Raw genomic sequence first — 26550 nt, 5'->3', positions numbered from 1 at the left:
AAAATGACCAATGTATTATTTTTATTCCACTTTTAAAGTTGAACCAAATTGTGTTCTCAGCGTATGTAACTATTGAAAGCCTATTTTATAATCACCAGAAACCATTTATTTACTGTTGAGGCTTACAGCAATCTTATAGAGGGAAAAATAGGAAAGCCAAATTAAATGCTCTTTCAAAGTTAAAACGGAGCTCCCAGAGATGGAATGTCATTCACTGTCCTGGGTGACTTATTGCAGATCTCATCCTAATGGATGCCGTCTTAGAAAGAGCCACACGTTCAGAGTCCCTGAAGTCAGACTTACAAGGTCCCTGCCTGTGTTTCTCCTTAAATGTTTCCATTTGATGGTGATCAAGACCAGTGGTCTTAAAGCAGAACACAAAACAAGGAAACACACACATTTATACAAGTAGCTACGGAATTTTAAGTTGTTTCTGTTAAGCAATCCATCTTAAAATCCCTGAAGATCTCACTGAGACGCAATCAAGTAACACTTGCCTCAAACCTGGGACAAGTAACCTTTGCCCCAAAGGTGGCCACTGACTGTCAGAAGAATTCTTGACCATATCATGCCAATGTCTGTTATGTGAGCTGAGGTCCAGCCTTATTGTTACACATGGTATTCTCTGTCTTACCAAGCAGCAGATTGTGTTCCAAGGTTTCTGGAAAACAGGCCAGGAACTGCTAGTTCCTCTTGAAGATTTCACAAAACATGTCAGGAATTTCTTTCAGAATTAGATGATTCCACCCAAAATGCACACACAAAGAGTTAGGCAGCAGCTCTTGGCAGCAGTGAAGTGCTGCGTCCTGCTTCTCAACGTTTTGATCAAAAGACTGAGATTTCTTGTAGCGACCTCCTAAGTAAGGTGGGAGAACTGGGAGGCCAGACCTGATGTGCAAGCACATTTACAAACATAATGAACAGAAGCAAAAATTCCCTGAACCGTACAACACAACATTAAATACATTTTTAGGGGAAAGATAAGACACAAATAGAAACTCATGTTCTCCAAATGACCACTGGAATTCTAAGTAAGTTCTAGTTTTACCGTTTAAAGCCAAATCAGTATCCTAGTTAAGCGAAAAAATTCAGGCTCATTTATCAAGGATGTTGGAACTTTTGTTTCCCAGGTTCAAATAAAATTCCTAGCGGGGAGTTGATCTTCCGAGATTCTAATCTACTGCACAGAGAATTTTAAAATGGCTAGATTTGATTTTCCAGATTGTTCTTAATGAGATCATACTAGGTAGATAGGTGGAAGCAAGTGCATCCCCACATATCAGACAGGAGTTCAAGGAGGGAAATTCTGCATTGTCCCCAACTTTGGTATTTCTCAGTCTCAGAGACGGTTCCACTTTGTTCCAGTTTTAGAATTCCTTGGCTTAGTAAAGTCTTGATGGGGAAGCCTTGATGGTCGGTGTGTTGCTTGAATCGTGTAGATGGAAGAGCTAGCTCCAAAGGATGCTTGCCAGCAGCCTAAGCTTCTTGCCGAGCTTTGTCCTGTCACAGGAGTCCGCCAACCTTAATGGGTGATGAATCCCCCACCAGCTTTTATTGCCCATCTTGTGCCCTTCATTTCGATGCTTGCAAAACCCAGGACCCCTTAGCATCAAAACTGTCTAGGATGGTAATTTACACAGAAGTAAGCTCATGCTACTCTCCCCAGAAGAGACCATCGAGAAAACCTTCCAAGAGCTAAAACCAGCGCTCCCACCACCACCAACGAGGCAGAACAAATGGCAAAGAAAAACGTATCAGGCCAGAATTGAGCACACACAATTTCTCTCAAAATTTAGAAACCTGCAGTTGCAACTAATCCTCACAATCTTGAGTTGTATGCATGAACTGTGTCTTAGAATCCCATTTTACTTTCTCGTCAATTCACCTGCTATGAAGAGACCCCAAAGTCCTTTCTCATACACCTGGAGGTTAACAATTGCCGGCAAACAGACAGAACACATTAACAGTTCTAAGATGAAAAAAATGCACAGCAAAACTTAATAAAGAGGTCCACTCCAAAACACAGGGCTCAAAATCGAAGAGCACTTACATCACACACATCCCTCAAAACTCACTTTTCTTGAGTCAGTTTGACTCCTGGTGACCCCACAGAACGAAGTCGAACTGTCCCTTTGGGTCCCCGAGACTGTCAGTCTTTAGGAGAGCAGGAAGTCTCATCTTTCTCCCTCAGAGCTGCTGGCGGGTTCCACGTGTAACCCGGTTCCCCGGGATCTGTGCAAATCAGTGGGGATAATAAGTTCTTTCTTTGGACTTTGGTCACTGGCCTCTGGGAGTGCCCCTGGGAGAAAGGGCTTTGGATCTCACCTTTGTTAATAAATTAAAACAGTTGATTTCAGCTCACAGAGATTCTCTAGGGTGTTAGAGGCTGTAGATCCTGATGCATAGACAGCCCTGTCCCTCACAGAGCAGCTGATTGGTTTCAACTGCTGACTTGGCAGTTAGCAGTCCAACGCTTACCTGGCAGCATCCCCAGGTGTCTTAGCCTGTTCCATACAGACTTTTTTTCTTTTTGCTACAGTGCTGCATTGAGCACGGCTATGCACATATCTATTTGTGTCGCAGCTCTCATGTTCTGGCCTATATAAGAGCTTGCTGGATCATATGGCATTCTATTTCTAGATTTTTAATGGGAATATCATGTAATTTTCCACAATGGCTGCAGTTTTACATTCCCACCATCACAGTATGAGAGTTCTAGTCTTTCCACGCCCTCCCCGAATCGTTGCTTTCTCTGTTGTGATCTTGCTGGTATTGCTGGGACGAGACAGCAACTCTTTGTGGTTTTGATTTTCACCCTCTGACAGTGAATGATCGCGGCCATTTCTTCATTGAATTGCTGGCTGTTTGAGCACATTCTTTGAAGTGTCTCTTCATGGTCTCTGCCTATTTTCTAATTGTATTACTTGTCTTTTTTTGTGGAGGTATTGGAGTTTTCTATAAATTTTTAAAATATATTGTCCCATATGTCATTTTAAAATATTTCCCAGCCTGTGGATTCTGCTTTTACTCTTTTGGGAAAACGTTTTGCTATGTAACTGTCTAAATGTTAGGAAGTGCCAGTCACTTAGTTTGTCTTTTGCTGTTTGTGTGTTTTCAGTGATGTTTGATAATGTATATATACCATGTACCAAGGGCCCTAATTTGTCCCTATTTTTTCATTGATGATTGTTATAGCCCTAGGTTTTATGTGTAGGTCTTTGATCCACCTTAAATTTGGTTTTGCATATGGTGTGAGAGATGGGCCCTCTTCCCCTTTTGCTCTGTAAATGGACGTGCAGTTTTGCCAGTACTGTTAAAGAACTATCTCTTCCCCATTTTATGAATTTTAGCCCGTTGTCAAAGATCAATTGTCCACCGTGGATGGATTTGCCTCTGGCTTCTCGATTCTGGTCTATCGGTGTGTGTGCCATCGCTGACTGCCCTGGCTGTGTGGTAGGTTTTGAGATCAAGAAGTGAGCGGCCTCGCGGTTTATTCTCCTTCTTTAGTACTGCTTTCCTTATCCAGGCCTCGCTCCTTTCCATATAAAATCGATGATTGGTTTTTCCATCTCATTAAATAATTACATTGGAAGCTGGATCAAAGTTGCAATATATCTGTACAACACTTTACATGATATTGACATTTCACAATGTTGTCTTCCTAATCGTGAACCTGGTACATATAGTATTTTATTTATGTCTATCTCTTTTAGTTTATTCTAATACTAGTTTACCATTTTCTTCCTAAAGGTCTTTGGCTTCTCTGGTTAGACTTATTCTTCAGCGTCTCATCCTTGGGGTGACTATTATCAATGTCACGTTCTCCTGAGTTCCTTTGCGGGGCTTTCTTTATTCCCTCTTTTACTTTGCAGTTAGTTGTCTTTGTTTACAAGTTGATAGTTCTGATGTTCTATTTTTCATCTTGTAGGCTTGTTTTGCTTTGTACACAAAAGAACTCTAAAAAGCTGTCTTTAATATTCTTATAAGATTATGAATTCCTTTAATTTCTGTTACCTGAAAATTGAAATATTTAAAGATGTTATTTGAGGGACGGTTTTTCCGCACATGTAATTCTTGGTTAGTAATTTTTTTCGTTCAGGTTTTATCTGGATCACTCCACTGCATTGCTTGAGTGGCTCCTGCCAGAGAGTCAGAGTGAAGTCCGAGTGGTTCTTTGTAGGAACCTTCTGTTTGTCTGGAGGTGCCATAACGTCTGTTCTTTTCAGGGATCTGAGGGCTTATTTGAGGGTTTCCTCTGTTTGTATTTTGTTCATCTTCTTGAACGAACACTAGGTATGCTCCCTCTAACAACTTTCAATGGGTTTATCGGCATACACTTCACCTGTCATACAATTTGAGAGTTGCGCAATCATCACCACGATCAATTTCAGAATGTTCTTCTCATGCTCATCGCTGTTAGCTCCCCATTTCCCCATCCTTCTCTGCCATGCTCCTGAGTAATCAATAATCCATTTACTGGATTTCCTCTACAGACAATCATAAAACACAAACAGGAAGCAAACAAAAAAACATTGACTAGGAAAAATATAGAAAAACTTCAATTAAAAAGAAAGTAACATCTGGAGTCTTAAAGGCTTGTCTTCAAACAATTAATTTTGGCTGTAAAATTCAAAATGGCCATTCTTTGTCAAGCCAACTGACATTCCACATGTTCATCTGTCTTCTTTCTGGACACTGTGGTTCAGCTGCTTCTTCTCCTAAGTGGCATTTAATCCACTTCTCTGTCCTTTCCTCTGAAGGTCAGGATTCTGGGATTGTCATTCCTGTTGATTTCATTTGGTCTGTCATGTCTCGGTTGTACAGGGCCTGGGTTGAGTGTCTGTGCAGGTCTTCAGGATCATTTCTGTCCCTCTAGTTGTGCTTCTTGCCATCAGCATACTCTTCTACACATTAAAATACTGTTATTTACACACTTGCACACACTTACACATACCCAGATTCTCTCTTCTTAGCATCAGCCCCATAGCACTCAGCCACACCACTTCATTGCTGCAACTCAAATTACCCACTAAGCAAGGAAGCATGGGATTGCTCATGCTTATTAACTAGCCTGTAGTGAATAATTTCACATGGTTAGAACCCTGTTAAACTGCATGTGAAATTTTTCACTACAGATTAGTAAATAAGCATGAGCAACCTCATGATTTCCTTGCTTACCTGGTATGTCACCCCTGTAAAGGACTGTAGATTTGAAGAGAGTATTTGATTTTAAAGGAGGGTGTTTGGAGTTGGCAGTGAGACAGATGCCAGCCAGGCCTAGAAGCAAAATCTTCGATGTGGGGAAAAAATGGTGAAATGGTTCACTAAAGATGAGAAAACGAACACACGTAAGATCATACTTGCCTTGCTTATTAGGCAACCCAACATCCCCTTTGCATATATTTCATATGACCTACCCCACTCTACTTACTTTCACATTCTGAAGCACTGATTGTCCTTATTAGAAAAGGTAGTGGTAGAACCAATCTTTGCTTTGGGTTCAATCCTGGTCAAAGTACCTCATGCACAATGACCACCTCTATCAGTGGATGCTTGCAGGTTTTTATGAAGTTAATGGGAACCAACAGAGCTTCCAGACTAAGGCAGAAAAAACTTAGCAAATTCAAAGGTGCCATCTACCATTGTTCACTTAACTAGTGCAGGACCAGGCAGTGGTTCTTTGTATTGTTCAAGAGGTTGCCATCAGTCAATTAAGGACAACAGCATTGTCCTTCTGTGCTTGTTCATTCAGTTCTAGGATTCTATACTAAAGAAATACTTACATATGTACATAAAGAAGATATATATAGCTTTATTTTAAAATTATTATATTGTTATTGAATTTGTGTATTCTTATATTAAATAAACTATTTGGGGAGTTATACTGTTGAAAATCAAGGATGTTACTTTGAGGACTAACGGACACCTGACCCAAGTCATGGTATTTTCAATTGCCTCATTTGCATGTAAAAGTTGGGCATTGAGTAAGGAAGATCGAAGAAGAATCAAAACATTTGAATTATGGTGCTGGTGAAGGCTATTAAAAAAGTACCATGACAGACAACTCGGTCTGTCGGAAGAAGTACAGCCAGAGTACTCCTTAGAAGCAAAGATGATGAGTTTTGTTCTCACACACTTCGGGCATGTTATCATGGGAAACCAGTCTCGGTAAAAGAAAGGGGCATCGAGAAAGAGAAAGAGCCTTCATGAGATTGACACAGTGGCTGCGACAATGGACGCAAACATGGGAACAGTTGTGAGGATGGCACAAGCCAGACGGTGTCCGTTCTGTTGTACCTCAGGGTCACTGTGAGTCGGAACAGATTCAGGAGCACCTGACAGCCTGTTCTGTGCTAGCTGTGGAGCTTACTAAGGGAGGAGAGGCCCGTAGACATGAACAGGAAAAGACACCCACGCTGGGGGAGTCCGAGGGAAGGACCTTACAAAGTTGGTGATCTCTCCTAAAAGCCCGGGTACAGATCTTGAAGGAATAAACAGGAAGGGAGTTTAGTGTCCATGTGCTTCAAGTCCTAAGCCTATATAACAAAATCCTCGCTGTATACTCATAGATTTGTATTATTTTTTCTAGGCCCAAAAGTTCACTTTACTAAATTTTGTTGACTAATTAGAAGTTGTATGGAATTTTCGTAATGTGATACTGGACTCAAATAGACAGTGCAACTATGCTCCAGGGTGTATTTGATGAGTGCCCAGAAAACTTGAATATGTACTGAAGTTGGGACAATATTTTTGCCTGCTTGTGAATGACCTTCCCTAGCTATATATTGAGAGAAGTCGATAAAATAATTGATCTATTTTGTTGCAAGATTCTATTAGTCTTTTTCTCTATTAGTCTTTTTCTCTCTAGACTTGTGTTATCTAATACCAGAAAACGTCTCGCTAACCTGTTTGAATAATCCGTCTGTGATAGGGCTACTCCAGCCCGTCTGCCCCTCATCTCAACTACCAGGATACCTCACTTGTCAAAAGGCTCCACTACTCAAACAACAAAGTTCAAAAACAAAATCTGCTCTGTGTGTTTGTAACTTTGATCCATAGTTGATCCAAGAATGATGGCAGTATTCTTAGTCTGGTGTGTATCTTTCTGTGTTTTTCAGTATATGAAACCCAGATTGGATGAATCTATAGAGACAATAATTGGAATAAAGTTTCCTGGGGGTTTATCAGGGAAGGAGGGAAATTGTGGGGAGCCAATATTAAGGAGCAAAATAAGGAAGAAAGTGAAATTGCTTGTGGTAGCAATTGTACAACACTGCTTGATATGACAGAACTGTTAAATGGCATTATATCTAAATTATGTTCTAATAAAATTGTTTTGGGGAAAAAAGGTTAATGTATAAAGCACAGAAGTCTACATCTTTAGTTCGAATGTTTTCTTACCATCAAAAAAAGAAAAGGAAAAAGAAAACCCTGTGGGGGCCAAGAGTGTGTCGTGCATGGAGCCCAGCGGAGGACACAAAGGCGTGTACGCACTGCTCTCGCTCAGGCAACATTTAGTGCTCGTGTTAGTATATTAAAACGTTCATTATTGTCCTTTTTTGCATAAAATATTATAATCCATATGAGCAATCAAGCTAAGAAGAAAACTGTGAGAACCACAATAGAGGTAAAGAAATAAATTGCTGCAAAATTTGAATCAGGTTACCACTTGTCTGATTTGGCAACTGAATAGACGGCTAAGCTGGCATTGTCAACATTTTTGAGCGGGGGTGGGGAAATGTGATTATAGCGGCTAATGTAGCGAATGGTAAGGAATCGTTAACCACGACACAAAGAACCCAGCCCACTGAAGAAGCAGAAAAGTTCCCGCTAATTTGGATACATTAGAAACCACTCAATGGTGATAGCATATGTGAGACACGGATATGCAAGAAGGTTAAGAGCCTCGTAGTGATTTCAAGTCCTGGAGAATTCATCTGTAAGTGTAATTAGGGGCTTCAGAACCAATTATTTTGTTTCCATTATATCGTATGGGGAAAATACATTTAGTTCTTGAACTTTTTGGTGTTCAAACAGGAATTTGGAGAAAATTAAGTTAGATGACAAAAGTATCGCTGTATTATGGATCGTGTTGTTGTTGTTGCTGTTGTTAGGTGCCGTCCTATTGGTTCCAACCCATAGAGACCCTCTGTGCTACAGAACCAGACCTTATTTGATCCCGCGCCGTCTTCACGATCGTTGCAGTATGTCAGTCTGTCTCATCAGTGTCTTCTTTTCTGCTGCCCCTCCACTTTACCAAGCATGATGTCCTTTTCACAGCACGAATCTTTCCTGATAAAATGTTTGAGTTCAACCCGCAAAATAATGCCATCTTTCCTTCTGTGGACGCTTCTGGCTGTACCCTTCAGGGACAAATTGCTTGCTCTTCAGGCAGTCCACGGTGCTTTCAATATTCTTCCTGAAAAGCAGAGTCAAAACGTATCGGCTCTTCTGCAGCCTTCCTTCCTTCCTGTCAAAATTCTATTAGGCATCCCCAAGGCCACATTTTCCAGCTGCTGTTTCTTCCTTTGTTTGTAACGTTCCTCTAAATATGAGCTAGAATTCCCTGTACCTTTGGCTTTAATTCTGTCTGGAAGTAAAGCTTTCTTTTGTATGTTAATGGGGCATAGGGGAAAATCCTGGTGATGCAATGGTTAAGTGCTCAGCTGCTAAATGAAAGGTTGTTTGTTCAAACCCAACAGCCACTCCATGGGTGAAAGAGGTGGCAGCCTGCATCTGGTAATGGAACAGCTTTGGAAACCCTGCCCAATGGGTCCTGTGAGTCTGAATTGACTATATGGCAATGAGTTTATTGTTTGCTGTTATTTTCAATCAGGGTAGCATGTGTTCTAGAGCTAATCGCTTCTTAGTTATTAAAAAAAAGTTAAATTAGACACAGAGCAAGATAAATGAAGGTGGCGGGACAGACACTATTTGTCGGTTGTGGGGTTCTACCAGCCCAAGAACCTCAAGGATTACTGGCTGAAAAAAGCGGAAGTAGGCAAAGAAGCTCCACTAAAGCCATACTCTGAATGTGGACTTCTAGTCTCCCGAACTGAGAGAAATAAATATCTGTCCTTTAAAACACAAATCTTCTCTTTACGACAGAATGTGAAAACAGGATATTTATCTTATGACAACTGTAGGTAGCAAAGGCAGCAAGTTAATTTTTTTTAAATACTATTAATTCCAGTTTATGAAAGAAGACACCAAGGTACAGCGGTTAACAACTTATCCAAACTCACATAGCTAGAAAGTCATGAAACTGGAATATGATTTCAGGCAATCAAACTCAAGATCCATGGTCTTAACCATTCTGGATGCTGCAGTTAAGAATGAACATTTTGTTGCTTATGATTTAGGGATTATATGAAATAATAACGCTTAGGAAACAAACCTGAAGGAATGAGATGAGGAGGGTAAGTGAGTGTGGAAAAATTATCTAGAGGAGACCAAATTCAGAATGGGAGCAAAAATTCTTCCACTTAAATATCCAAGCATTTTGATGACGCATTACTCCTATATACTATAAAATGTAATTATAACTTTTATGTCCATAGTGCAATAGATACAAGAAAAGATGCCACTCGTACTGCATTCTTATTACTTTTTCTATTTGAAAACAACACCATCAGCCACACATAGCATTGATGCTTTCAATTTTAATTTCACAGATGAAAGAACTGGGTGTCATATTTTACAACTGCAGTTGCCTTGTCCTGGATTTACAAAGAATATTTGCTTTATATAGTTCATTAAAATTCAAGAGCCGAGTACCTCAGACCTGGTCCAAAAGGCTTTATGGAGTGTATGACAACCAAAAGAAATTGCAACTCCAGTTGAATGAAACCTACTCCCAAGCTTTCGTGTCGGTAAGTTATCAGCTCCTTCTCCTCCTCCTCCCCCTTCTAGAGGCCTTTTTTAACTTGGAATGTTTGACTGTGATATTGTATTTAGGCAAAAATGAATGATACAGAGTTCTATTTCATCCCACCAGGCATGGAACATATGTCTACTCTTTATTCACCCATTACGTTACTTGTTATCAATCATACATTGTACTAAGCACTCCCAGTTTGAGATCCATCACCCATCTGTCAGTCTGTCATAGTATGGTGGCTTCCATGCTGCTGTGATACTGAAAGTGACATCACCAGTATTGCAAATACAGCAGGGACCCCCATGGAGTACAGACTAAGAACAGACACTTTTGAGGGCTTGGCTATTGATAATCTTATGAATAGCAGCATATCATGGTCTGAATACAGTGTCACAAGAGGAGCCCCTCTGGTGGAAGGTGTTCAAAATCCAACTGAGAAAGAGCTGCCTCCTCAAAGCAGCGTCAACCTTAGTGAGTCGAATGGAGCAAAGCTTGAGGGACTTCACAAGTATGATGAGAAGAAACAGCTGCAAGTGGCCATAATAGCCAGATTATGGAATGTACAAAGTAGTAAAATGGAAACATATGGACAATATGTTGGACAATATAACATGATAGTTCAACTAAAAAATGGCCAATTCAATTGGCCTTACACTGGCCATTTTTAGTTGAACAGTCAAGTTATATACTATGCCTGAAATGACAAATTGAAAATGAATGGCATCCTTACATTGTCAAAAGATCATTGCAAGATCTATTTTTAAATACAATGCTGTCTATGATAGGATGATATCTATACACCTAAAATGAAGTCCAATTAATACAACTATTATTTAAATTCATGTACCAGGTACTAAAGCTAGTGATGAAGAAACTGAAGAATTTTATCAACTTCTTCAGTCTGAAATTGATCAAACATGCAGTCAGGATGCATTGATAATTACCAGTGATTGTAATGACAAAAAGGAAAGAACAGTCTCTGGTCTTGGTCACAGAAACAAAGCTGGAGAATGCATGAGCGTTTCACAGGATCAATGACTTCATTGCAAATTACTTTGTTTTAAAACAACATAAATGGTGACTATACAGGTGGACTTCACCAGATGGAATACACAGGAATCAAATTGACTATATCTGTGGAAAAAGATGATGGCTAAGTTCAATATAATCAGCCAAACAAGACCAGGGACCAACTGTGGAACAGATCATCAATTGCTTATATGCAGGTTCAGTGTGAAGCTGAAGAAAATTAAAGCAAGTACAAAACAAAACCTGGAATATCTCCCAGCTGAATTTAGAGAACGTCTCAAGAACAGATTTAACACACTGAACACTAGTGACAGAAGACCTGAAAGCTGTAGGATGACATCAGGAACACCATGCATGAAAATAGCAAAGGGCCATTAAAAAAAATTAAAGAAAAGGTCAAAGTGGATGTCAAAAGAGACTTAGAGCTTATTTCTGAATATAGACTGGCGAAAGCCAGTGGACGAAATAAAGAAGTAAAAGAGCTGAACAGAAAATATCAAAGATCAGGCAGAAAAGAGAATTATAATGAACTGTGTGATAATCTGGATTTAGAAAGCCAAAAATAAAGAACACACAGCATATCTCAAGGTGTGAAAGAACTGAAGAAATTATCCAAGAAGTATTTGGGTTCTGATGTTGAAGGAGGCCATATTGAACAAAACAGAAACATCAAAAGAAGATGAAAAGGATATACTGAAAAGAATTAGTTGATGTTCAACCATTTCAAGAAGCAGTGGGTTGAAGCAAGAAGTCTAAGCTACTCTAAAAATATTAGCCAAAAACAAGACTCCAGGAATTGATACAATACCAATTGAAATGTTTCAGCAAGTTGATGAGACATTAGAAGTGCTCACCGGTCTTCGTCAAGGCAATTAGAAGAAAACTCCCTGCCAACAGACTGAAAGAGATCCTTAGTTGTGCCCACTTCAAAGAAAGTTGACCAAACAATATGGAAATCATTGATTTCACATAAAAGTTTAAAATTTTTGAAAATAATTTTTATATTAATCATTTTACAGGGCGGGCTCTTACAAATCTTATAATAATCCATCATTCAATTGCATCAAGCACACTTGTACATATGTTGCCATCAACATTTCCAAAACACTTTCTTTCTACTTGAGCCCTTGGTATCAATTCCTCTTTTTCCCCCTCCCTCCCCCACCCTCCATGTATCTTGATCAACTATATATTATTGTTGTTTTTTCATGACTTACGCTGTCCGTTGTCTCCCTTCATCTACATTCCTGCTATTTGTCCTCCTGAGGGGGTGGACTATAATGAAGAAAAATTTTTTAATGGTTGCAGCAGTACATCCACAGGGAGCTGCCAGAAATCCAAGCTGGTGTCAGAACAGAATGTGGCAAAAGGGATATCACTGCTAATGTCACATGGATGTTGACTAAAAGCAGAGATTATCAGAAAGATTTTACCTGTGTTTTATTGACTATACAAAGACCTTTTACTGTGTACATCATAACAACTGTGGATAAAATCTCAAAGAATGGGAATTCCAAAATACCAGAATACCTCATTATGCTCATGCAGAAACTGTACATGGACCAAAAGAACCGGTATATGGATCAAACAGAACTGGATAATCTGGGAAATATAACTATATGAAGAATGTGACCTCAGGATTGGAAAAAGCCTTATTTTTTTAAACAATTTATTAGGGGCTCATACAACTCTTATACATATACATACATCAATTGTATAAAGCACATCTGTACATTCTTTGTCCTAATCATTTTTATCTCCTCTTTTCTTTTTTTACATTAGGGACTCATACAACTCTTATCACAATCCATACATATACATACATCAATTGTATAAAGCACATCCATACATTCCCCGCCCAATCATTCTCAAAGCATTTGCTCTCCACTTAAGCCCCTTGCATCAGGTCCTCTTTTTATTTTTTTCCCCTCCCTCCCCTTTCCCCCCTCCCTCATGAGCCCTTGGAAATTTATACCTCGTTATTTTGTCATATCTTGCCCTATCCGGAGTCTCCCTCCCCCCCTTCTCTGCTGTCCCTCTCCCAGGGAAGAGGTCACATGTGGATCCTTGTAATCAGTTCCCCCTTTCCAACCCACTCACCCTCCACTCTCCCAGCATCGGCCCTCACACCCTTGGTCCTGAAGGTATCATCCACCCTGGATTCCCTGTGTCTCCAGCCCTCATATGTACCAGTGTACAGCCTCTGCCCTATCCAGCCCTGCAAGGTAGAATTCGGATCATGGTAGTTGGGGGGAGGAAGCATCCAGGATCTGGGGGAAAGCTGTGTTCTTCATCGATACTACCTCACACCCTAATTAACCCATCTCCTCTCCTAAACCCCTCTATGAGGGGATCTCCATTGGTCGACACTTGGGCCTTGGGTCTCCACTCTGTACTTCCCTCTTCATTTAATATGGTATATATATATATATATATATATATATATACATATACACATACATATACACATACATACACACACACATATATCTTTTTTTTTTTGCATGATGCCTTATACCTGGTCCCTTGGCACCTCGTGATCGCACTGGCCAATGTGCTTCCTCCATGTGGGCTTTTTTGCTTCTGAGCTAGATGGCCGCTTGTTCACCTTCAAGCCTTTAAGACCCCAGACACTATCTCTTTTGATAGCCGGGCACCATCAGCTTTCTTCACCACATTTGCTTATGCACCCATTTGTCTTCAGTGATCCTATCATGGAGGTGTGCATCCAATGATATGATTTTTTGTTCTTTGGTACCTGGTAACTGATCCCTTCGGGACCACTCGATCACACAGGCTGGTGTGTTCTTCCATGTGGGCTTTGTTGCTTCTGAGCTAGATGGCCGCTTGTTTATCTTCAAGCCTTTAAGACCCCAGTCACTATCTCTTTTGATAGCCAGGCACCATCAGCTTTCTTCACCACGTTTACTTGTTCACCCACTTTGGCTTCAGCAGTTGTGTCGGGAGAGTGAGCATCATAGAGTTCCAATTTAATAAAAGAAAGTATTCATGCATTGAGGGAGTGTTTGAGTAGAGGCCCAAGGTCCTTCCGCCACCTTAATACTTAACCTATAAATATAGACACATAGATCTATTTCCCCATCCTCCTATATATATTTGCATGTACATGTCTTTGTCTAGACCTCCATAAATGCCCTTTGACTCCTAGCTCTTTCCTCCATCTCCCTTGACTTTCCTCCTGCCCCACTACCATGCTTCATCGCCACCTGGGCTAGAGTATACCTCTTCTCTAAGCAACCTTACCCTTGATCGTTCCCCACCAGGCCTGCCACTCCCCCCTCTCTACCATTTTGGGTCCCATGTTTTTCCCTTGTCCCTGTGTTTGTTAACACCACTTCCTTACCCCCCCTACCCCCCACCCCAAGTCCCCCCGGAACTGTCGGTCCCGTTGTTTTTCCTCCAGAGAGTTCATCCAGCCTGTCCTATTCAGACAGACCTGTGGAGACACTAACATGCATGAAAACAAGACAGAGGAAAACAAAGCAACAGTATACAAGCAGACAACAAAACAATAAAAACAAACCACTGACAAAGAACAGAACAAAACAGTTCACAAGAGAAAAGCTTGTACTTAGTTCAGGGATTGTTTGCTGGCCCTTAGGAGCGTTTTCCAGTCCAGTCTGTTGGGGCACCACGCCCTGGCCCCAAGGTCCACTTTCAGCATTTCCTGGGGACCTTGCCACTCCATTCCCTTGCTGTTCTGCTGCACTCCCCCAGTGCTTTGCCTCGGTGTGGTGGGATCAGGTCAGATGCAATTCCCACACTGTGTCTCCGGTGCTGTCCCCTGTATCGCCCTTAGTCACTGAGGGGCATCATGTCTCATAGTGGGGCCAGCCATGTTGTTCTCTCTGTGGACTGGCTGCTCTACTCAGGAACATCATCCTCACGGCCTGGTGGGCCATGCTGTGCTCCACTCTCTCCTCCTGCCCCTTCATCTGCTCCCGTGTACTCTGATCAGATATGTCCATCTCCCGGAGCTGCAGAGTCAATGTCGTCCTTTGGGACAAATTATTTTCGGGGGAAGGGCAGGAATCCACTTAATTTATGGTGCTGGGGCCCAGCCTCCCAGACCTCTCCACTGGTTCCCTCCTCCACGCCGGGATATTGCATTCACACCTTGCCGCACTGGGTTGAAGTCTGGTCCCACTTTCCCTGTGGAGATATAAACAATACCCTCCCCTTGGGTGGATTAGTGCCCCATGACCCCGCTCCCCTTTTCTTCCTTATATTCATCCTTTTGTTTTCCTTTCCCCACCTCCTCCACCATTGTCTACCATGTACATCCCTGGTTTTGGTCTGGTCCCTTCCATACTACACAGTCTTCACCCCTGGAAAAAGCCTTATTAAGAATTTATGGTATGGATGTGCTTTGTGCAATTGATGTATGTATGTGTATGGATGGTGGTGGGAGTTGTATGAGTCCCTAATAAAATGTAAAAGAAGAAAAGAGAAAAAAATGATTAGGGCAAAGACTGTACAGATGTGCTTTATACAATTGATGTATGCATATGTATGAACTGTGAAAAGAATTGTATGAGCCCCAATAAATTGTTAATAAATAAATAAAATGTTAAAAAAAAGAGCTGTAAGAGCCCCCAATAAAATGATCTTTAAAAAAAAAAAAAAAACCTAAAAGCAGCCCAACTAATACTTGTACAATTTCTCTTTCTTTTATTTATTTATTTTTTAAACAATTTATTGGGGGCTCATGCAGCTCTTGTCGCAGTCCATACATGTACATGCATCAGTTGTGTGGGGCACATCTGTACATTCTTTGCCCTAATAATATTTTAGATTAATAAAGCTTCTTTTTGGAAAGAAAAAAAAGAATTTATGATATGCAAATGACACAAACTTGCATGCTACAAGTGAGGATGACTTGAAACACTGATGAAATTAAAGACTGCAGCTGTGTTAATCCAGGTTGACTAGATAATGTGTTAGTGTGGTTTGACGAGAGAAACAATTCATAGACACTCATATGTGTATAACAAAGAACTTTATATAAAAGAGCAATTGTGTATTGAGAAAACATCCCAGCCCAGTCCAGTTCAAATCCATAAGTCTGATATTAGCCCATATGTTCAATACCTGTCTATAAGTTCTTCTTCAGACTCGCACAACACATGCAATTCCACTGAATGCAGGAAGATTATAGGCCAGTGGGTGGAACGTCTTATGGATCCAGTGGTGGTGGAAGCATCTCAATGCTGGTGTGGGTCTCCACGTGGCTCCTCCAGCTCCAGGGCTCTGACTCCTTCAGCATAGCTCCATGTGGCTTATCAGCAGCAAGACAAAGCAGAGAGAGTGTGCCTGGCCTCCAGTGAGCTATTTATCTCTGTCGCGCCTCTAAAATGAGGTCATCAAGCTGTCACTTGATTGGCGGGCTGGATTCCACCCCTTCCTCAAACTGACAGGAGATTATGTAACTTCCACCAAAGCCTTCCATATGGATTGTCAATTAATAAAAAGAAAACCAAATTCCTCAAACCTGCATCAATATGTAACATCATTTTAAACAGAGAAATATTGAAATTCTCAAGGATTTCAATTTGTTTGCATGATAATCAATACTCATGGAACCAGTGGTCAAGAAATCACATGGCATATTACATTGTGAACATCTGCTGAGCAAGACTTCATTAAGATGTCATATTGAGGACTAAGATGCCCTTGACTCAAGCCATGATATTTTCATTTGCTTCATATGCATGTGAAAGTTGGTCAATGAATGAGGAAGACTGCATTTGAATTGGGGTGCTTTCAAAGAATAATATAAGTCCATGTACTTCCAGAAGAACGAACAAATCTGTCTGGGAAGTAATATAGCCAGAATCCTCCTTAGACGTGAGGATGGCGAGATTTTGCCTAATGCCCTTTGGACATCTTCTCAGGATAGACTAGTGCCTAGAAAAGAACATCATGCTTTTGAGGATGGTCAACAAAATGAGACAGATGGACCCAGTGGCTGTGACAGTGGGTTCAAAAATGGCAACAATTGTGAGTATGGTATCACTGGGCATTGTTTTGTTCTGTAGTTCATAGGGTCCCTATAAATCATAACCGACTGTGGCACCTAACAACAATAAAAGATACTTTCCATTATCTGATGTGACATCCACAATGGCCTATAGGTAGGCGTGAGATTATGACCCACAAGTGAAGATTTGTAAATCTATAAAACTTACTCTTACAAGCATATAAATGTCTCTGGATTTGTGACTCTAGTCAACCCCGCCTAATGCAGAGGGTCAGTAAAAACAAGGGAAATTCTCTATGAGAAGAATTTAGATAATAAGCAGTTTAATGACTTCAAACATACCAACAATCATGAAGATGGCATAGGACCAGGAAATGCTTCTACTATTCATACAATCACTACTCTATTCTACTCCATCACTTGTCTGTCAGTGTGTCACACTGTGGTGGCTTGTGTGTTGCTGTGATATCGGAAGCTATGTCACCGGTATTTCAAATGCCAGCGGGGTCACCCAGTGTGAACAGGTTTCAGTGGTAATTCCAGACTAAAAACAGACAATGAAGAGAACTTGACTCCCTGCTTCAGAGGAAGGAGCCACTGAAAACCTTATGCATAACTTTAAAACACTGTCAGATATTGAAGGCCTAAGGAACAGAGCAGAACATTGTCGGAGAGAGTACCAGAGGATGGGCCCTGGGGTTGGTGAGCCCTCAGAATGTGACTGAGAAGGAGCTGATTTCTTGGGGTGGAGTGGCGTGTTGGGTAAAGCCTGTGGGAGCTGAGCCTTCAGGATCTTCATTTGGTGGTGGGGCAGGACTCGAGGTCAGGAGAAACAGCTGCAAAAATCTGCTAATGATCAGAACTTGGAATATGCTAAGTACAGGAAAATTGGAAGCTGTCAAAAATAAAATGAAACACATAAAGATAGATATCCTAGGCATTAATGAGTTGAAGTAGGCTTGTCTTAGCCATTTTGAATAGAAAGTCATATAATTTGCTATGTTAGTAATAACACAATCAATCGGAATGGCATGGCCTTCATTTTCAAAAGGACATTGTAAAATCAAGCTTGAAAAACAGTGCTGCCTGTGATAGGATGATATCTATCTGCATTCATGATAATCCAATCAATACAACTATTATCCAAATTTCCGCACCAACCACAAAAGCTAGTGATAGAGAAATCTACTGACTTCTTCAGTAAGAAATTGATGAAACATGCAATCAATGTGTATTGATAATTATTGTTTATTGGAATGCAAAAGTTGGAAACAGAAAAAGGAAAAGTAGTTGGAAAATATGGACTTGGTAATAGAAATGAAGCTAGGGATCACATGAATGAATTTTGTAAAACTAATGACATTATCATATTGGATCCACAGATGGAATACAGATATCAAATTGACTACATCTGTGAGAAAAGACACTGAGAAGCACACTATCAGCTGCTAAAGCCAGGCCAGGGCTGACTGTGGAACAGACCATCAATTACTCATATATAAGTTCAGGAAAAAGCTGAAAAGAATTAAAACAAGTTCAGAAGATCCAAAACATGTCCTTCAGTCTATCACACCCAAATTTCAAGAACAGATTTGATGCATTGAACACTCATGAAAGAAGAATTGATGAGCTGTGGGAGGACATCAAGAACATCGTTTATGAGGAAAGCAAAAGGTCATAAAAACAATCAAGTAAAGAAAGATCAAAATGAATGTCAGAAGAGATTCTGAAACTTACTATTAATCATAGAGTAACGAAAACAAATGGAAGAAAAGATAAATAGATGAAGAAAGCGCTGGATAGAGATTTTCAAAGGGCAGCTCAAGAAGGCAAAGCCAAATATATTGCAAAGACCTAGAATTAGAAACTCAAAAGGGAAGAACACACAAAGTGTATCTTAAACTGAAGGAACCCAAGAAAAAAAATCGAGCCTAGAGTTGTAATATTGAAAGAGTCTATGAGCAAATATTGAATGAGACAGGAAGCATCAAAGAGAGATGGAAAGAATATACAGAGTCACTGCACCCAAAAGTCCTACTCAATATTCCACCATTTCAAGAGTTAGCATATGAGCAAGAACCATTGGTGCTCAAGGAAGAAGTCCAAGCTAGACTCAAGGAATTAACTAAAAGCAAGGCTCCATGAATTGATGGAACACTAATTGAAATGTTTCAACAAGCTAATGAAGCACTGGAAACACTCATTTGTCTATGCCAGGAAATTTGGAAGACAACTACTTGGTCCAATTGACTTAAAGTGATCTATATTTGTACCCATTCCAAAGAGTGGTGACCCAACAGAATGTTCAAATTATAGAACAATATCACTGAAATCATGTGCAAGTAAAATTTTGGTCAAGATCATCCAAGAGAGGATGCAGTATATTGGCAGAAAGCTGCTTAGGTCATATTCAGATGAGGATGTGGGACAAGCTGTATCATTGCTGATATCAGATGGATCTTGACTCAAAGCATAGAATACCAGGAAGACATTTACTTGTGTCTTGTTGACTGTGCCAAGACATGTGACTGTGTGGATCATAACCAACTATGGATAACCTTGAGAAGAATGGGAATTCCAATACACATCATTGTGCTAATGTGGAACTTGTACATGGATCAAGTGACAATTGTGAGAACAGAACAAAGGCTTGCTGCAAGGCTTAAAATCAGGAAAGGTTTGCAACAGGGTTGTATCCTCTCACCATATTTATTCAATCTGTATGCTATATGAGCAAATAATCAGAGAAGTTGGACTGTATGAAGAAGAATGTGGCATCAGGATTAGAGAAATTCTTATTATCTAAAGCCCACATGGAAGAAGCACACCAGCTTGGCTGACCACAAGGTGCAGAAGGGACCAGTTATTAGATGTCAAAGAACTAAAAATCATATCAATGGATGCCCACCTTCCTGATACAATCACTGAAGACAAACGTGTGTACAAGCAAATGTGGTGAAGAAAGCTAATGTTGCCCGGCTATCAAAAGATATAGCATCTGGAGTCTTCAAGGCTCGAAGATAAACAAGTGGCCATCTAGCTCAGAAGCAACAAAGCCCACATGGAAGAAACACACCAGTCTGTGTGACCATGAGCTGTCGAATGGATCAGGTATCAAGCATCAAGGAACAAAAAATCGTATCATTGAAAATGTGGGTGAGTGCAGAGTGGAGACTCAAAGCCCATTGGTAGCCAACCAGACACCCCTTACTGAAGGGTTGTGGGGAGGAGATGAACCAGTCAGGGTTCCGGGTAGCAACGATGAAACTTATAACTTTCCTCCAGTTCTTAAAAGCTTCCTCCCCCCACTATCATGATCCCAAATCTACCTTACAAATCTGGCTAGACCAGAGGATGTACATGGGTACAGATAGCACCTGGAAACACAGGAAATCCAGGACAGATGACTCCTTCAGGACTAGTGATGAGAGTGATGATGCCTGGAGGGTGGAGAGAATGTGGAGTAGAAAGGGGGAACCGACTACAAGAATCTACATATAGCCTCCTCCATGGGGGAGGGACAGCAGAGAAGAAGGCAGGGGGAGACGTCAGACAGTGTAATATATGACAAAATAATAATAATTAATGAATGATGAAGGATTCATGAGGTAGGGGGAGTAGGGAGGGAGGGGGAAATGAGCAGCAAATATTCAGGGCTCAAGTGGAAGGCAAATGTTTTGAGAATGATGATGACAACAAATGTACATATGTTCTTGACAAAATGGATGGATGCATGCATTGTGATAAGAATTATACAAGCCCCCAATAAAATGATTTTTAAAATAAAAAAAGAAATATTGGATTGTATGGTTTGTGAATTATATGCCAGTAAAACTGTTTTTAAAATCACAAGGTATTCCAGTGAATATTTAATGTAACAGAATAGAAAATGTTCATTATACAAACAATCTTTAGAAATTATCTTCAACTTTTAGTGCACTTATCAAATAAAAGCAATTACACTCAAAAAAAAGAAAAAGAAAAGAAAGTCTTATTGTCAACTTGTGATAGACAGATGACACAACCATTCTTGCTGAAAGCCAGCAAAACACGAAGCACTTGTTGATGAAGATCAATGATTGTATGATTGTATGATTACAAATCAATGTAAATAAAACCAAAATCCTCACAACTGGACCAATAGGTAGCATCGTGATAAATGGAGAAAAACCTGTAGTTGTCAAGACTTTGTCTTATTTGGATCCACAATCAATGCTCATGGAAGCAGCAATCAAGAGATCAAAAGATGTATTACATTAGGTAAATCTGCTGTCCAAGACCTCTTTAGAGTATTAAAAGCAAAGATGTTTCTTTGAGGACTAAGGTGTGCCTGCCTCAAGCTATGGCATTTTCAGTTGTCTCATATGGATGTGAAGGTTGCACATTGAATAAAGAACACTGAAGAAGAATCGATGCATGTGAACTGGGGTGCTGGAGATGACTATTGAAGGTACCATGCACTGCTGAGAGGACAAACTGATCTGTCTTGGAAGAAATATAGTCAGAGTGCTCCTCAGAGGCAACGATGGTGAGACTTTGTCTTCCATCCTGAGACAGGTTATCAACAGAGCCAGGGTCAGGAGAAGGACACCTTTCTTGGTTAAGTAGAGGCCAATGAAAAGGAGGGCCCCGAGAGATGGCTGGACACCATGGCTACAACACTGGGCTCAAGCCTAGGAAATAGTTGTGAGGATGGTGCCAGACAGGATGGTGGTTTATTCTGTTTGCATAAGGTCACTGTGGGTCGGAACCTACTAGATGGCACCTAAACAACAACATGGAAACTCTGGGTTTAACTTCTTGAGGAATGGTCAGACTCGTTTCCAAACTGCGTGATTTTACATGCCCACCAGCAATGTATGAAGGTTGCAGTTTCTCCACAGCTTCTCCATTTTCTTCTAATCCTGTTACTGGGTATAAAAAGGAGGCCTGGTGTCATAGTGGTTACATTGGGCTGGTAACCAAAAGGTCTGCAGTTCCAAACCCCCAAGCACTCGATGGGAGAAAGGCCTTTCTATTTTCTTAAAGAACCCACAGGAGTACCCACAGGACACCACACTATCCAATCTGGACACAACAGTCTGAGTCAAATGGGTGGCAGTGAGTGAGTGGGTTTGAAATGATATTGTGGTCTTCATTTGTATTATCCTTCATGACTAATGATGTTGATATATTTCCATATGCTTATTAGCCATTTATTTATCTTCTTTAGAGAAAGGTCTACTCACATGCTGGCCCTTGTTGTATTTGAGTCTAGGACAACCAAGTGTAAAAGGTATATTTTACTTTTACAGTTTATTTTAGATTCCCAGTGCTACTGTAACCAGAATGCCATAGGTGGGAGGCTTCCAAGAACAGAAATTTATTTTTCCAACAGTTCTGGATGCTAAAATCAGTGTCTTAGCTCTCTCAATTCCTTCCTTCATTTGTCTTTTCATCTATGCTGTTCTTTATGTTCTTTATGACCCTGAAGTGGCCTCGTTATCATAACATATTGGAGAAGAGAGAGTTGAGGATACAATTCAATCCATAACACTGTTAAATAAGTAAAGTATGAAAGCTCATCCTGATTTTAAATAAAAATAAATGAAAACCTCATCCTCTATAGTCCCCTGCCGAGATGATTTTCTGAACATCACAGTGCCTAGAAAACTAGTGCCATGCAACATACTTCTTTCTGACTCAATTCCTCATGCTCCCTCGGATGAGCATTCATCAGTGTCTAGTCACAAAACTGTAAGCGGCGATAGGGATCCCCGAGCATGGGTTAGTTCTGTACATGACGTGGTGAGGGGGAGTACTCACTGTCCAATCCTACCGTTCATGACAGTTTCAGAAACCACCGATTCAATGTGTTGGTATTAAGCATATTCTTACATGATTTGAGCTCGTATTGGTATATCATTGCCTATAGCTTGTCAAAGTAAAATTGGAACTTTGCTAAACTCTATTTTCAGTCCTGTCCAGTAGAAAAATAATGAGACAAGCAAAGTAATTTTGCTCTTTCTTTAGCAATTTCATCAATGAACACCATATAAGATGACAACCATTTTAGTAGCATGGGAAATATATCTAAAGCATAATTTGCCTCTTTTCATTTCATTGAAATCTTTCAGAATATTTTCTTACCTATCTCTCATGATAAATTTGATTGCTTTAACTTACCAAATATACTCGAGTATAAGTCAAATATCAGCGGAGGCACCTAATTTTACTACTAAAAAAAACTGCATTTAAAAATGTGCAGAAAAACTCTGCTTATGCATGAGTATATACGGTACTCAGCTTCCTCTATAATTATTCATTACCTTTTCTTAGCCATCAACAGCCCTGTTTCTGACTCAATGAAAGATTGGGGATGAGAGGAGACAAGGGATTGAGTTACTTTTATCAGCAATTTTTATAGCCGTATAACCATTCAAGTGAAAAGACGTCTGGGGTAAAGTACTTGCTCTACATGTATGTGTGTATTGTATGGTCGCACTTGAGAAATTTAGTTGGTGTTTTCAAAGTGATGCACATCCCAGTCTCAGAAGTTCAGAGCGGAGTGCTCCTCCCCAAGCATACTGACAGCAAGAATTCTCTTCCAAATCCGACAGAGGGGACCAACTTGAGACTTTCCTGTCCCACCTTGATTTCTACAAGCCTCAACTCTGAAAGGACTGAGAATAGACAGTCAATCCTGTGAGGGCTGGAACTGGACAAAGCCGCCTTGTTTTTCCAAGTAGCATGAATTTTCTGCCTTTGGCAAAGTAACATCTTACCACTTTCCTATTGATTGATTTAGTGGAAAACATTTGAATCTCCCTTCTCTGGTAGATTTCTGCCTAACAAAGGTCTGGCTTTTGCAGGTTTTACTGTACACTTGTTTAATATGGTAAAGTTGCTATGCCAACATTTAGTTATGAGCCCAAATTCAATTAAGCAAAACAAAGCAAAAGAAATCCCCAAATGATAAAAATGATTACACCCTAAGTTTGGTTTTTATGTCTTTACAGAACTCTCCCAAACTTTTTTGCCCAAAGTACAGAAGCTTTGACATAGATGCCATCTACAGTGTGATAGATGATGCTAAGAAATTTGTGTTCATCGCTGTAATGGACTACCTGCCTATCTCCAGCACAAGTTCCCGAAGGTCAGTGAGTGCCTAAACCTTCCGTATAACCCAATCTCCAGGGCTAGCCATCACCAGTGGACAAGAGACTGACACTGAAAGGCTATGAGGTCTATGTCAGGAAGGGACCAGCATTCAAATCTATTGAGAGGGCAGCTTCAGTTTACCCATGATGCACGTAAATGGGTCCATTTTAAGGGCTCAGAGTCTCAGCCTGAAAAAGCATCTAAGTCGTTTACATTGAAAGCAGAAGAGTAAGTTTAGAAAGAAGATAGGGTTTTTACTCGCAAAGAAGACTGCAAATCTATCATTGTTACTGTGTCTAGACATATCTCATATCACTGTTATAATGTTAGTATAAATTAATTTAGATGTACCTAGAGGACATTCAGAAACTGAGTAGGTTTTGCAACAAAATCCTAGGAAGGTGCAGATGGTCTTTGAGGTATCAGAACTGGGGTTGGACCAAGCATGAAAAAGGAATGATGAACCGTCTCTCCTAAACCACCTGGGCTCAGGTGGAGGGATGGTGGACCTAGAAGCCTTAACGAGTAGGTTTATTCTGAGACCCTAAAGGCTATGGTCAGGTAGAAAGAGGATATAGAGGTCTTGAGCTGATGACGATCTAGTACCTACACACCGGAGGGAGTCCTCAAAGGAGAGCACAGAGGAGCCACCAAGAGGGATAGCTTACATTGCCAGATCAGAGGATTCTCAGCATAAAGATAAATAGGCACAAATTTATTCAAATAAAAGTACAGCAACAGCTGCCAATAGACTCCCCTTTGTCATCTGTCCTCAGCACTAGCCAACAGAGCATTGATTCCCAACAGAGTGTAAATCTCCCAACCAAATTTTCTCATTCCAGAAGCTAGCTAGGGTGGCTGGCTGGCTGAGCTGCAGGGCCATAGCTCCACAGGACCAGCCTGGGGTGAATACAAGAATAAATAGGCTTGGCTTTCCGCCCAAACCAAGGGAGCTCCACTCTGATACCCTCCCAGCCCTAACTTCTCAATAACAGGAATATCACAGCCTACCCAAACTACATAGGGGTAACTCTACCTGGCAACCTGGAATGGGCATAAATAGTGAATAGGCAAACTTTCCAAACAACCAGTGGGGGGTCGGGGGGGGAGGGAGCTCCAGCCCCACTTGGCAAAACTAATCTCCTTTCCCTGAGGTACAGCTCTGCACTGAGGGGGGGAGGGGTGGCATTTTAAGACACCCAAAAAGTATGACCATCCACAGGTTTGTTGATTTGTTTGTTGGTTTGTTTAACTACTTTGGGTAGCAGTTAGCATATACCTGGCCAATGGTTTTAAGGTATTAGCATAACAATACAAGTAGACTCAACAACAGTGGTTTTACAAAGCACCAGCAGAGGACTTTGAGCATGAGACAAAGACCCATATATAGCTATTAACCCGCTCTCCCATGACTCCAATCCCTGGTCAGCTGCTCAGATAAACAACCTGACTTCTGAGCAGATTATTGCTTCATTTCTCTCTCCTAAACCACTTAGGTAGTTGGCAGGTATAGACCCACTCCCCTAACTCACTGGGTCACCTCCATCATCCAAAAAGAGTGAATCCCATCCATCAGAAATCTATTCCTTTCAGATAGCCCAAACAATAAGAATACAGGGCTCTCAGCCATAGCAGACACCAAAATAATTCCCCTAGCCTCAACCCTATTCTGACGTCTTATAAGATCACAAGGCAGTCAAACAACATACTACCAGACAGTGACCCAACTGTTTAAAGACCTCTGCTCCACACACTCCCAACTTACACCCAAGGCAAGGTCTAGACACCAGTTGTTCTTCTGTTGGCATTGTTGTTGCTCTGTGTTCTATCAATCCTATACCCTGTGCCTTCTTTAAAAAATAATTTTATTGGGGGTTCATACACCCCTTATCACAATCCATCCATCCATCCATTGTGTCAAGTACATTTGTACATTTGTTGCCATCATCATTCTCAAAACATTTGCTTTCTACTTGAGCCCTTGGTATCAGTTCCTCACTTCCCCCCTCCCTTCCCAACCCTCCTTCCCTCCCTCATAAACCCTTGATGATTTATATCTTTGTTTCATGTCTTACACTGTCCGATGTCTCCCTTCACCCACTTTTCTGTTATCCATCCCCCAGGGAGGGGATTGTGTGTAGATCATTGTGATCAGTTCCTCCTTTCTCCCCCACCTTCCCCGTCCCATCCTGATATAGCTGCTCTCATTATTGGTCATGAGAGGTTTATCTGTCCTAGATTTCCAGTGCATACAGCTCTTATCTGTACCAGTGTACATCCTCTGGTCTAGCTGGATTTGTAAGGTAGAATTGGGATCATGATAGTGGGGGGAGGAAGTCTTAAAGAACTGGAGGAAGTTGTATGTTTCATCAGTGCTATACTGCTCCCTGACTGGCTCATCTCCTCCCTTCAACCCTCTGTAAGAGGATGTCCAGTTGCCTACAGATGGACTTTGGGTGTCCACTCCACACACACCCTCATTCACAATGATAGGATTTTT

At 40.8% G+C, this 26550-nt stretch overlaps 1 protein-coding gene across 1 annotated transcript in view; it reads left to right on the top strand.

Moving 5' to 3' along the window:
- The window catches only part of PLD5 (phospholipase D family member 5), a 456985-nt gene that overhangs the window by 393884 nt on the left and 36551 nt on the right, over window positions 1-26550 (top strand). Inside the window, exons 6-7 of the mRNA XM_075540593.1 lie at window positions 9675-9872; window positions 23909-24045. Of these exons, the coding sequence (XP_075396708.1) occupies window positions 9675-9872; window positions 23909-24045 (335 nt within the window). The remainder of the gene's footprint in view (window positions 1-9674; window positions 9873-23908; window positions 24046-26550) is intronic.

Source organism: Tenrec ecaudatus, chromosome 1 (genome assembly GCF_050624435.1).
Source record: "Tenrec ecaudatus isolate mTenEca1 chromosome 1, mTenEca1.hap1, whole genome shotgun sequence".
NCBI lineage: Eukaryota > Metazoa > Chordata > Mammalia > Afrosoricida > Tenrecidae > Tenrec > Tenrec ecaudatus.
Note: the sequence above shows the minus strand (reverse complement) of the source record. Positions and strands in the feature narration are given on the sequence as shown.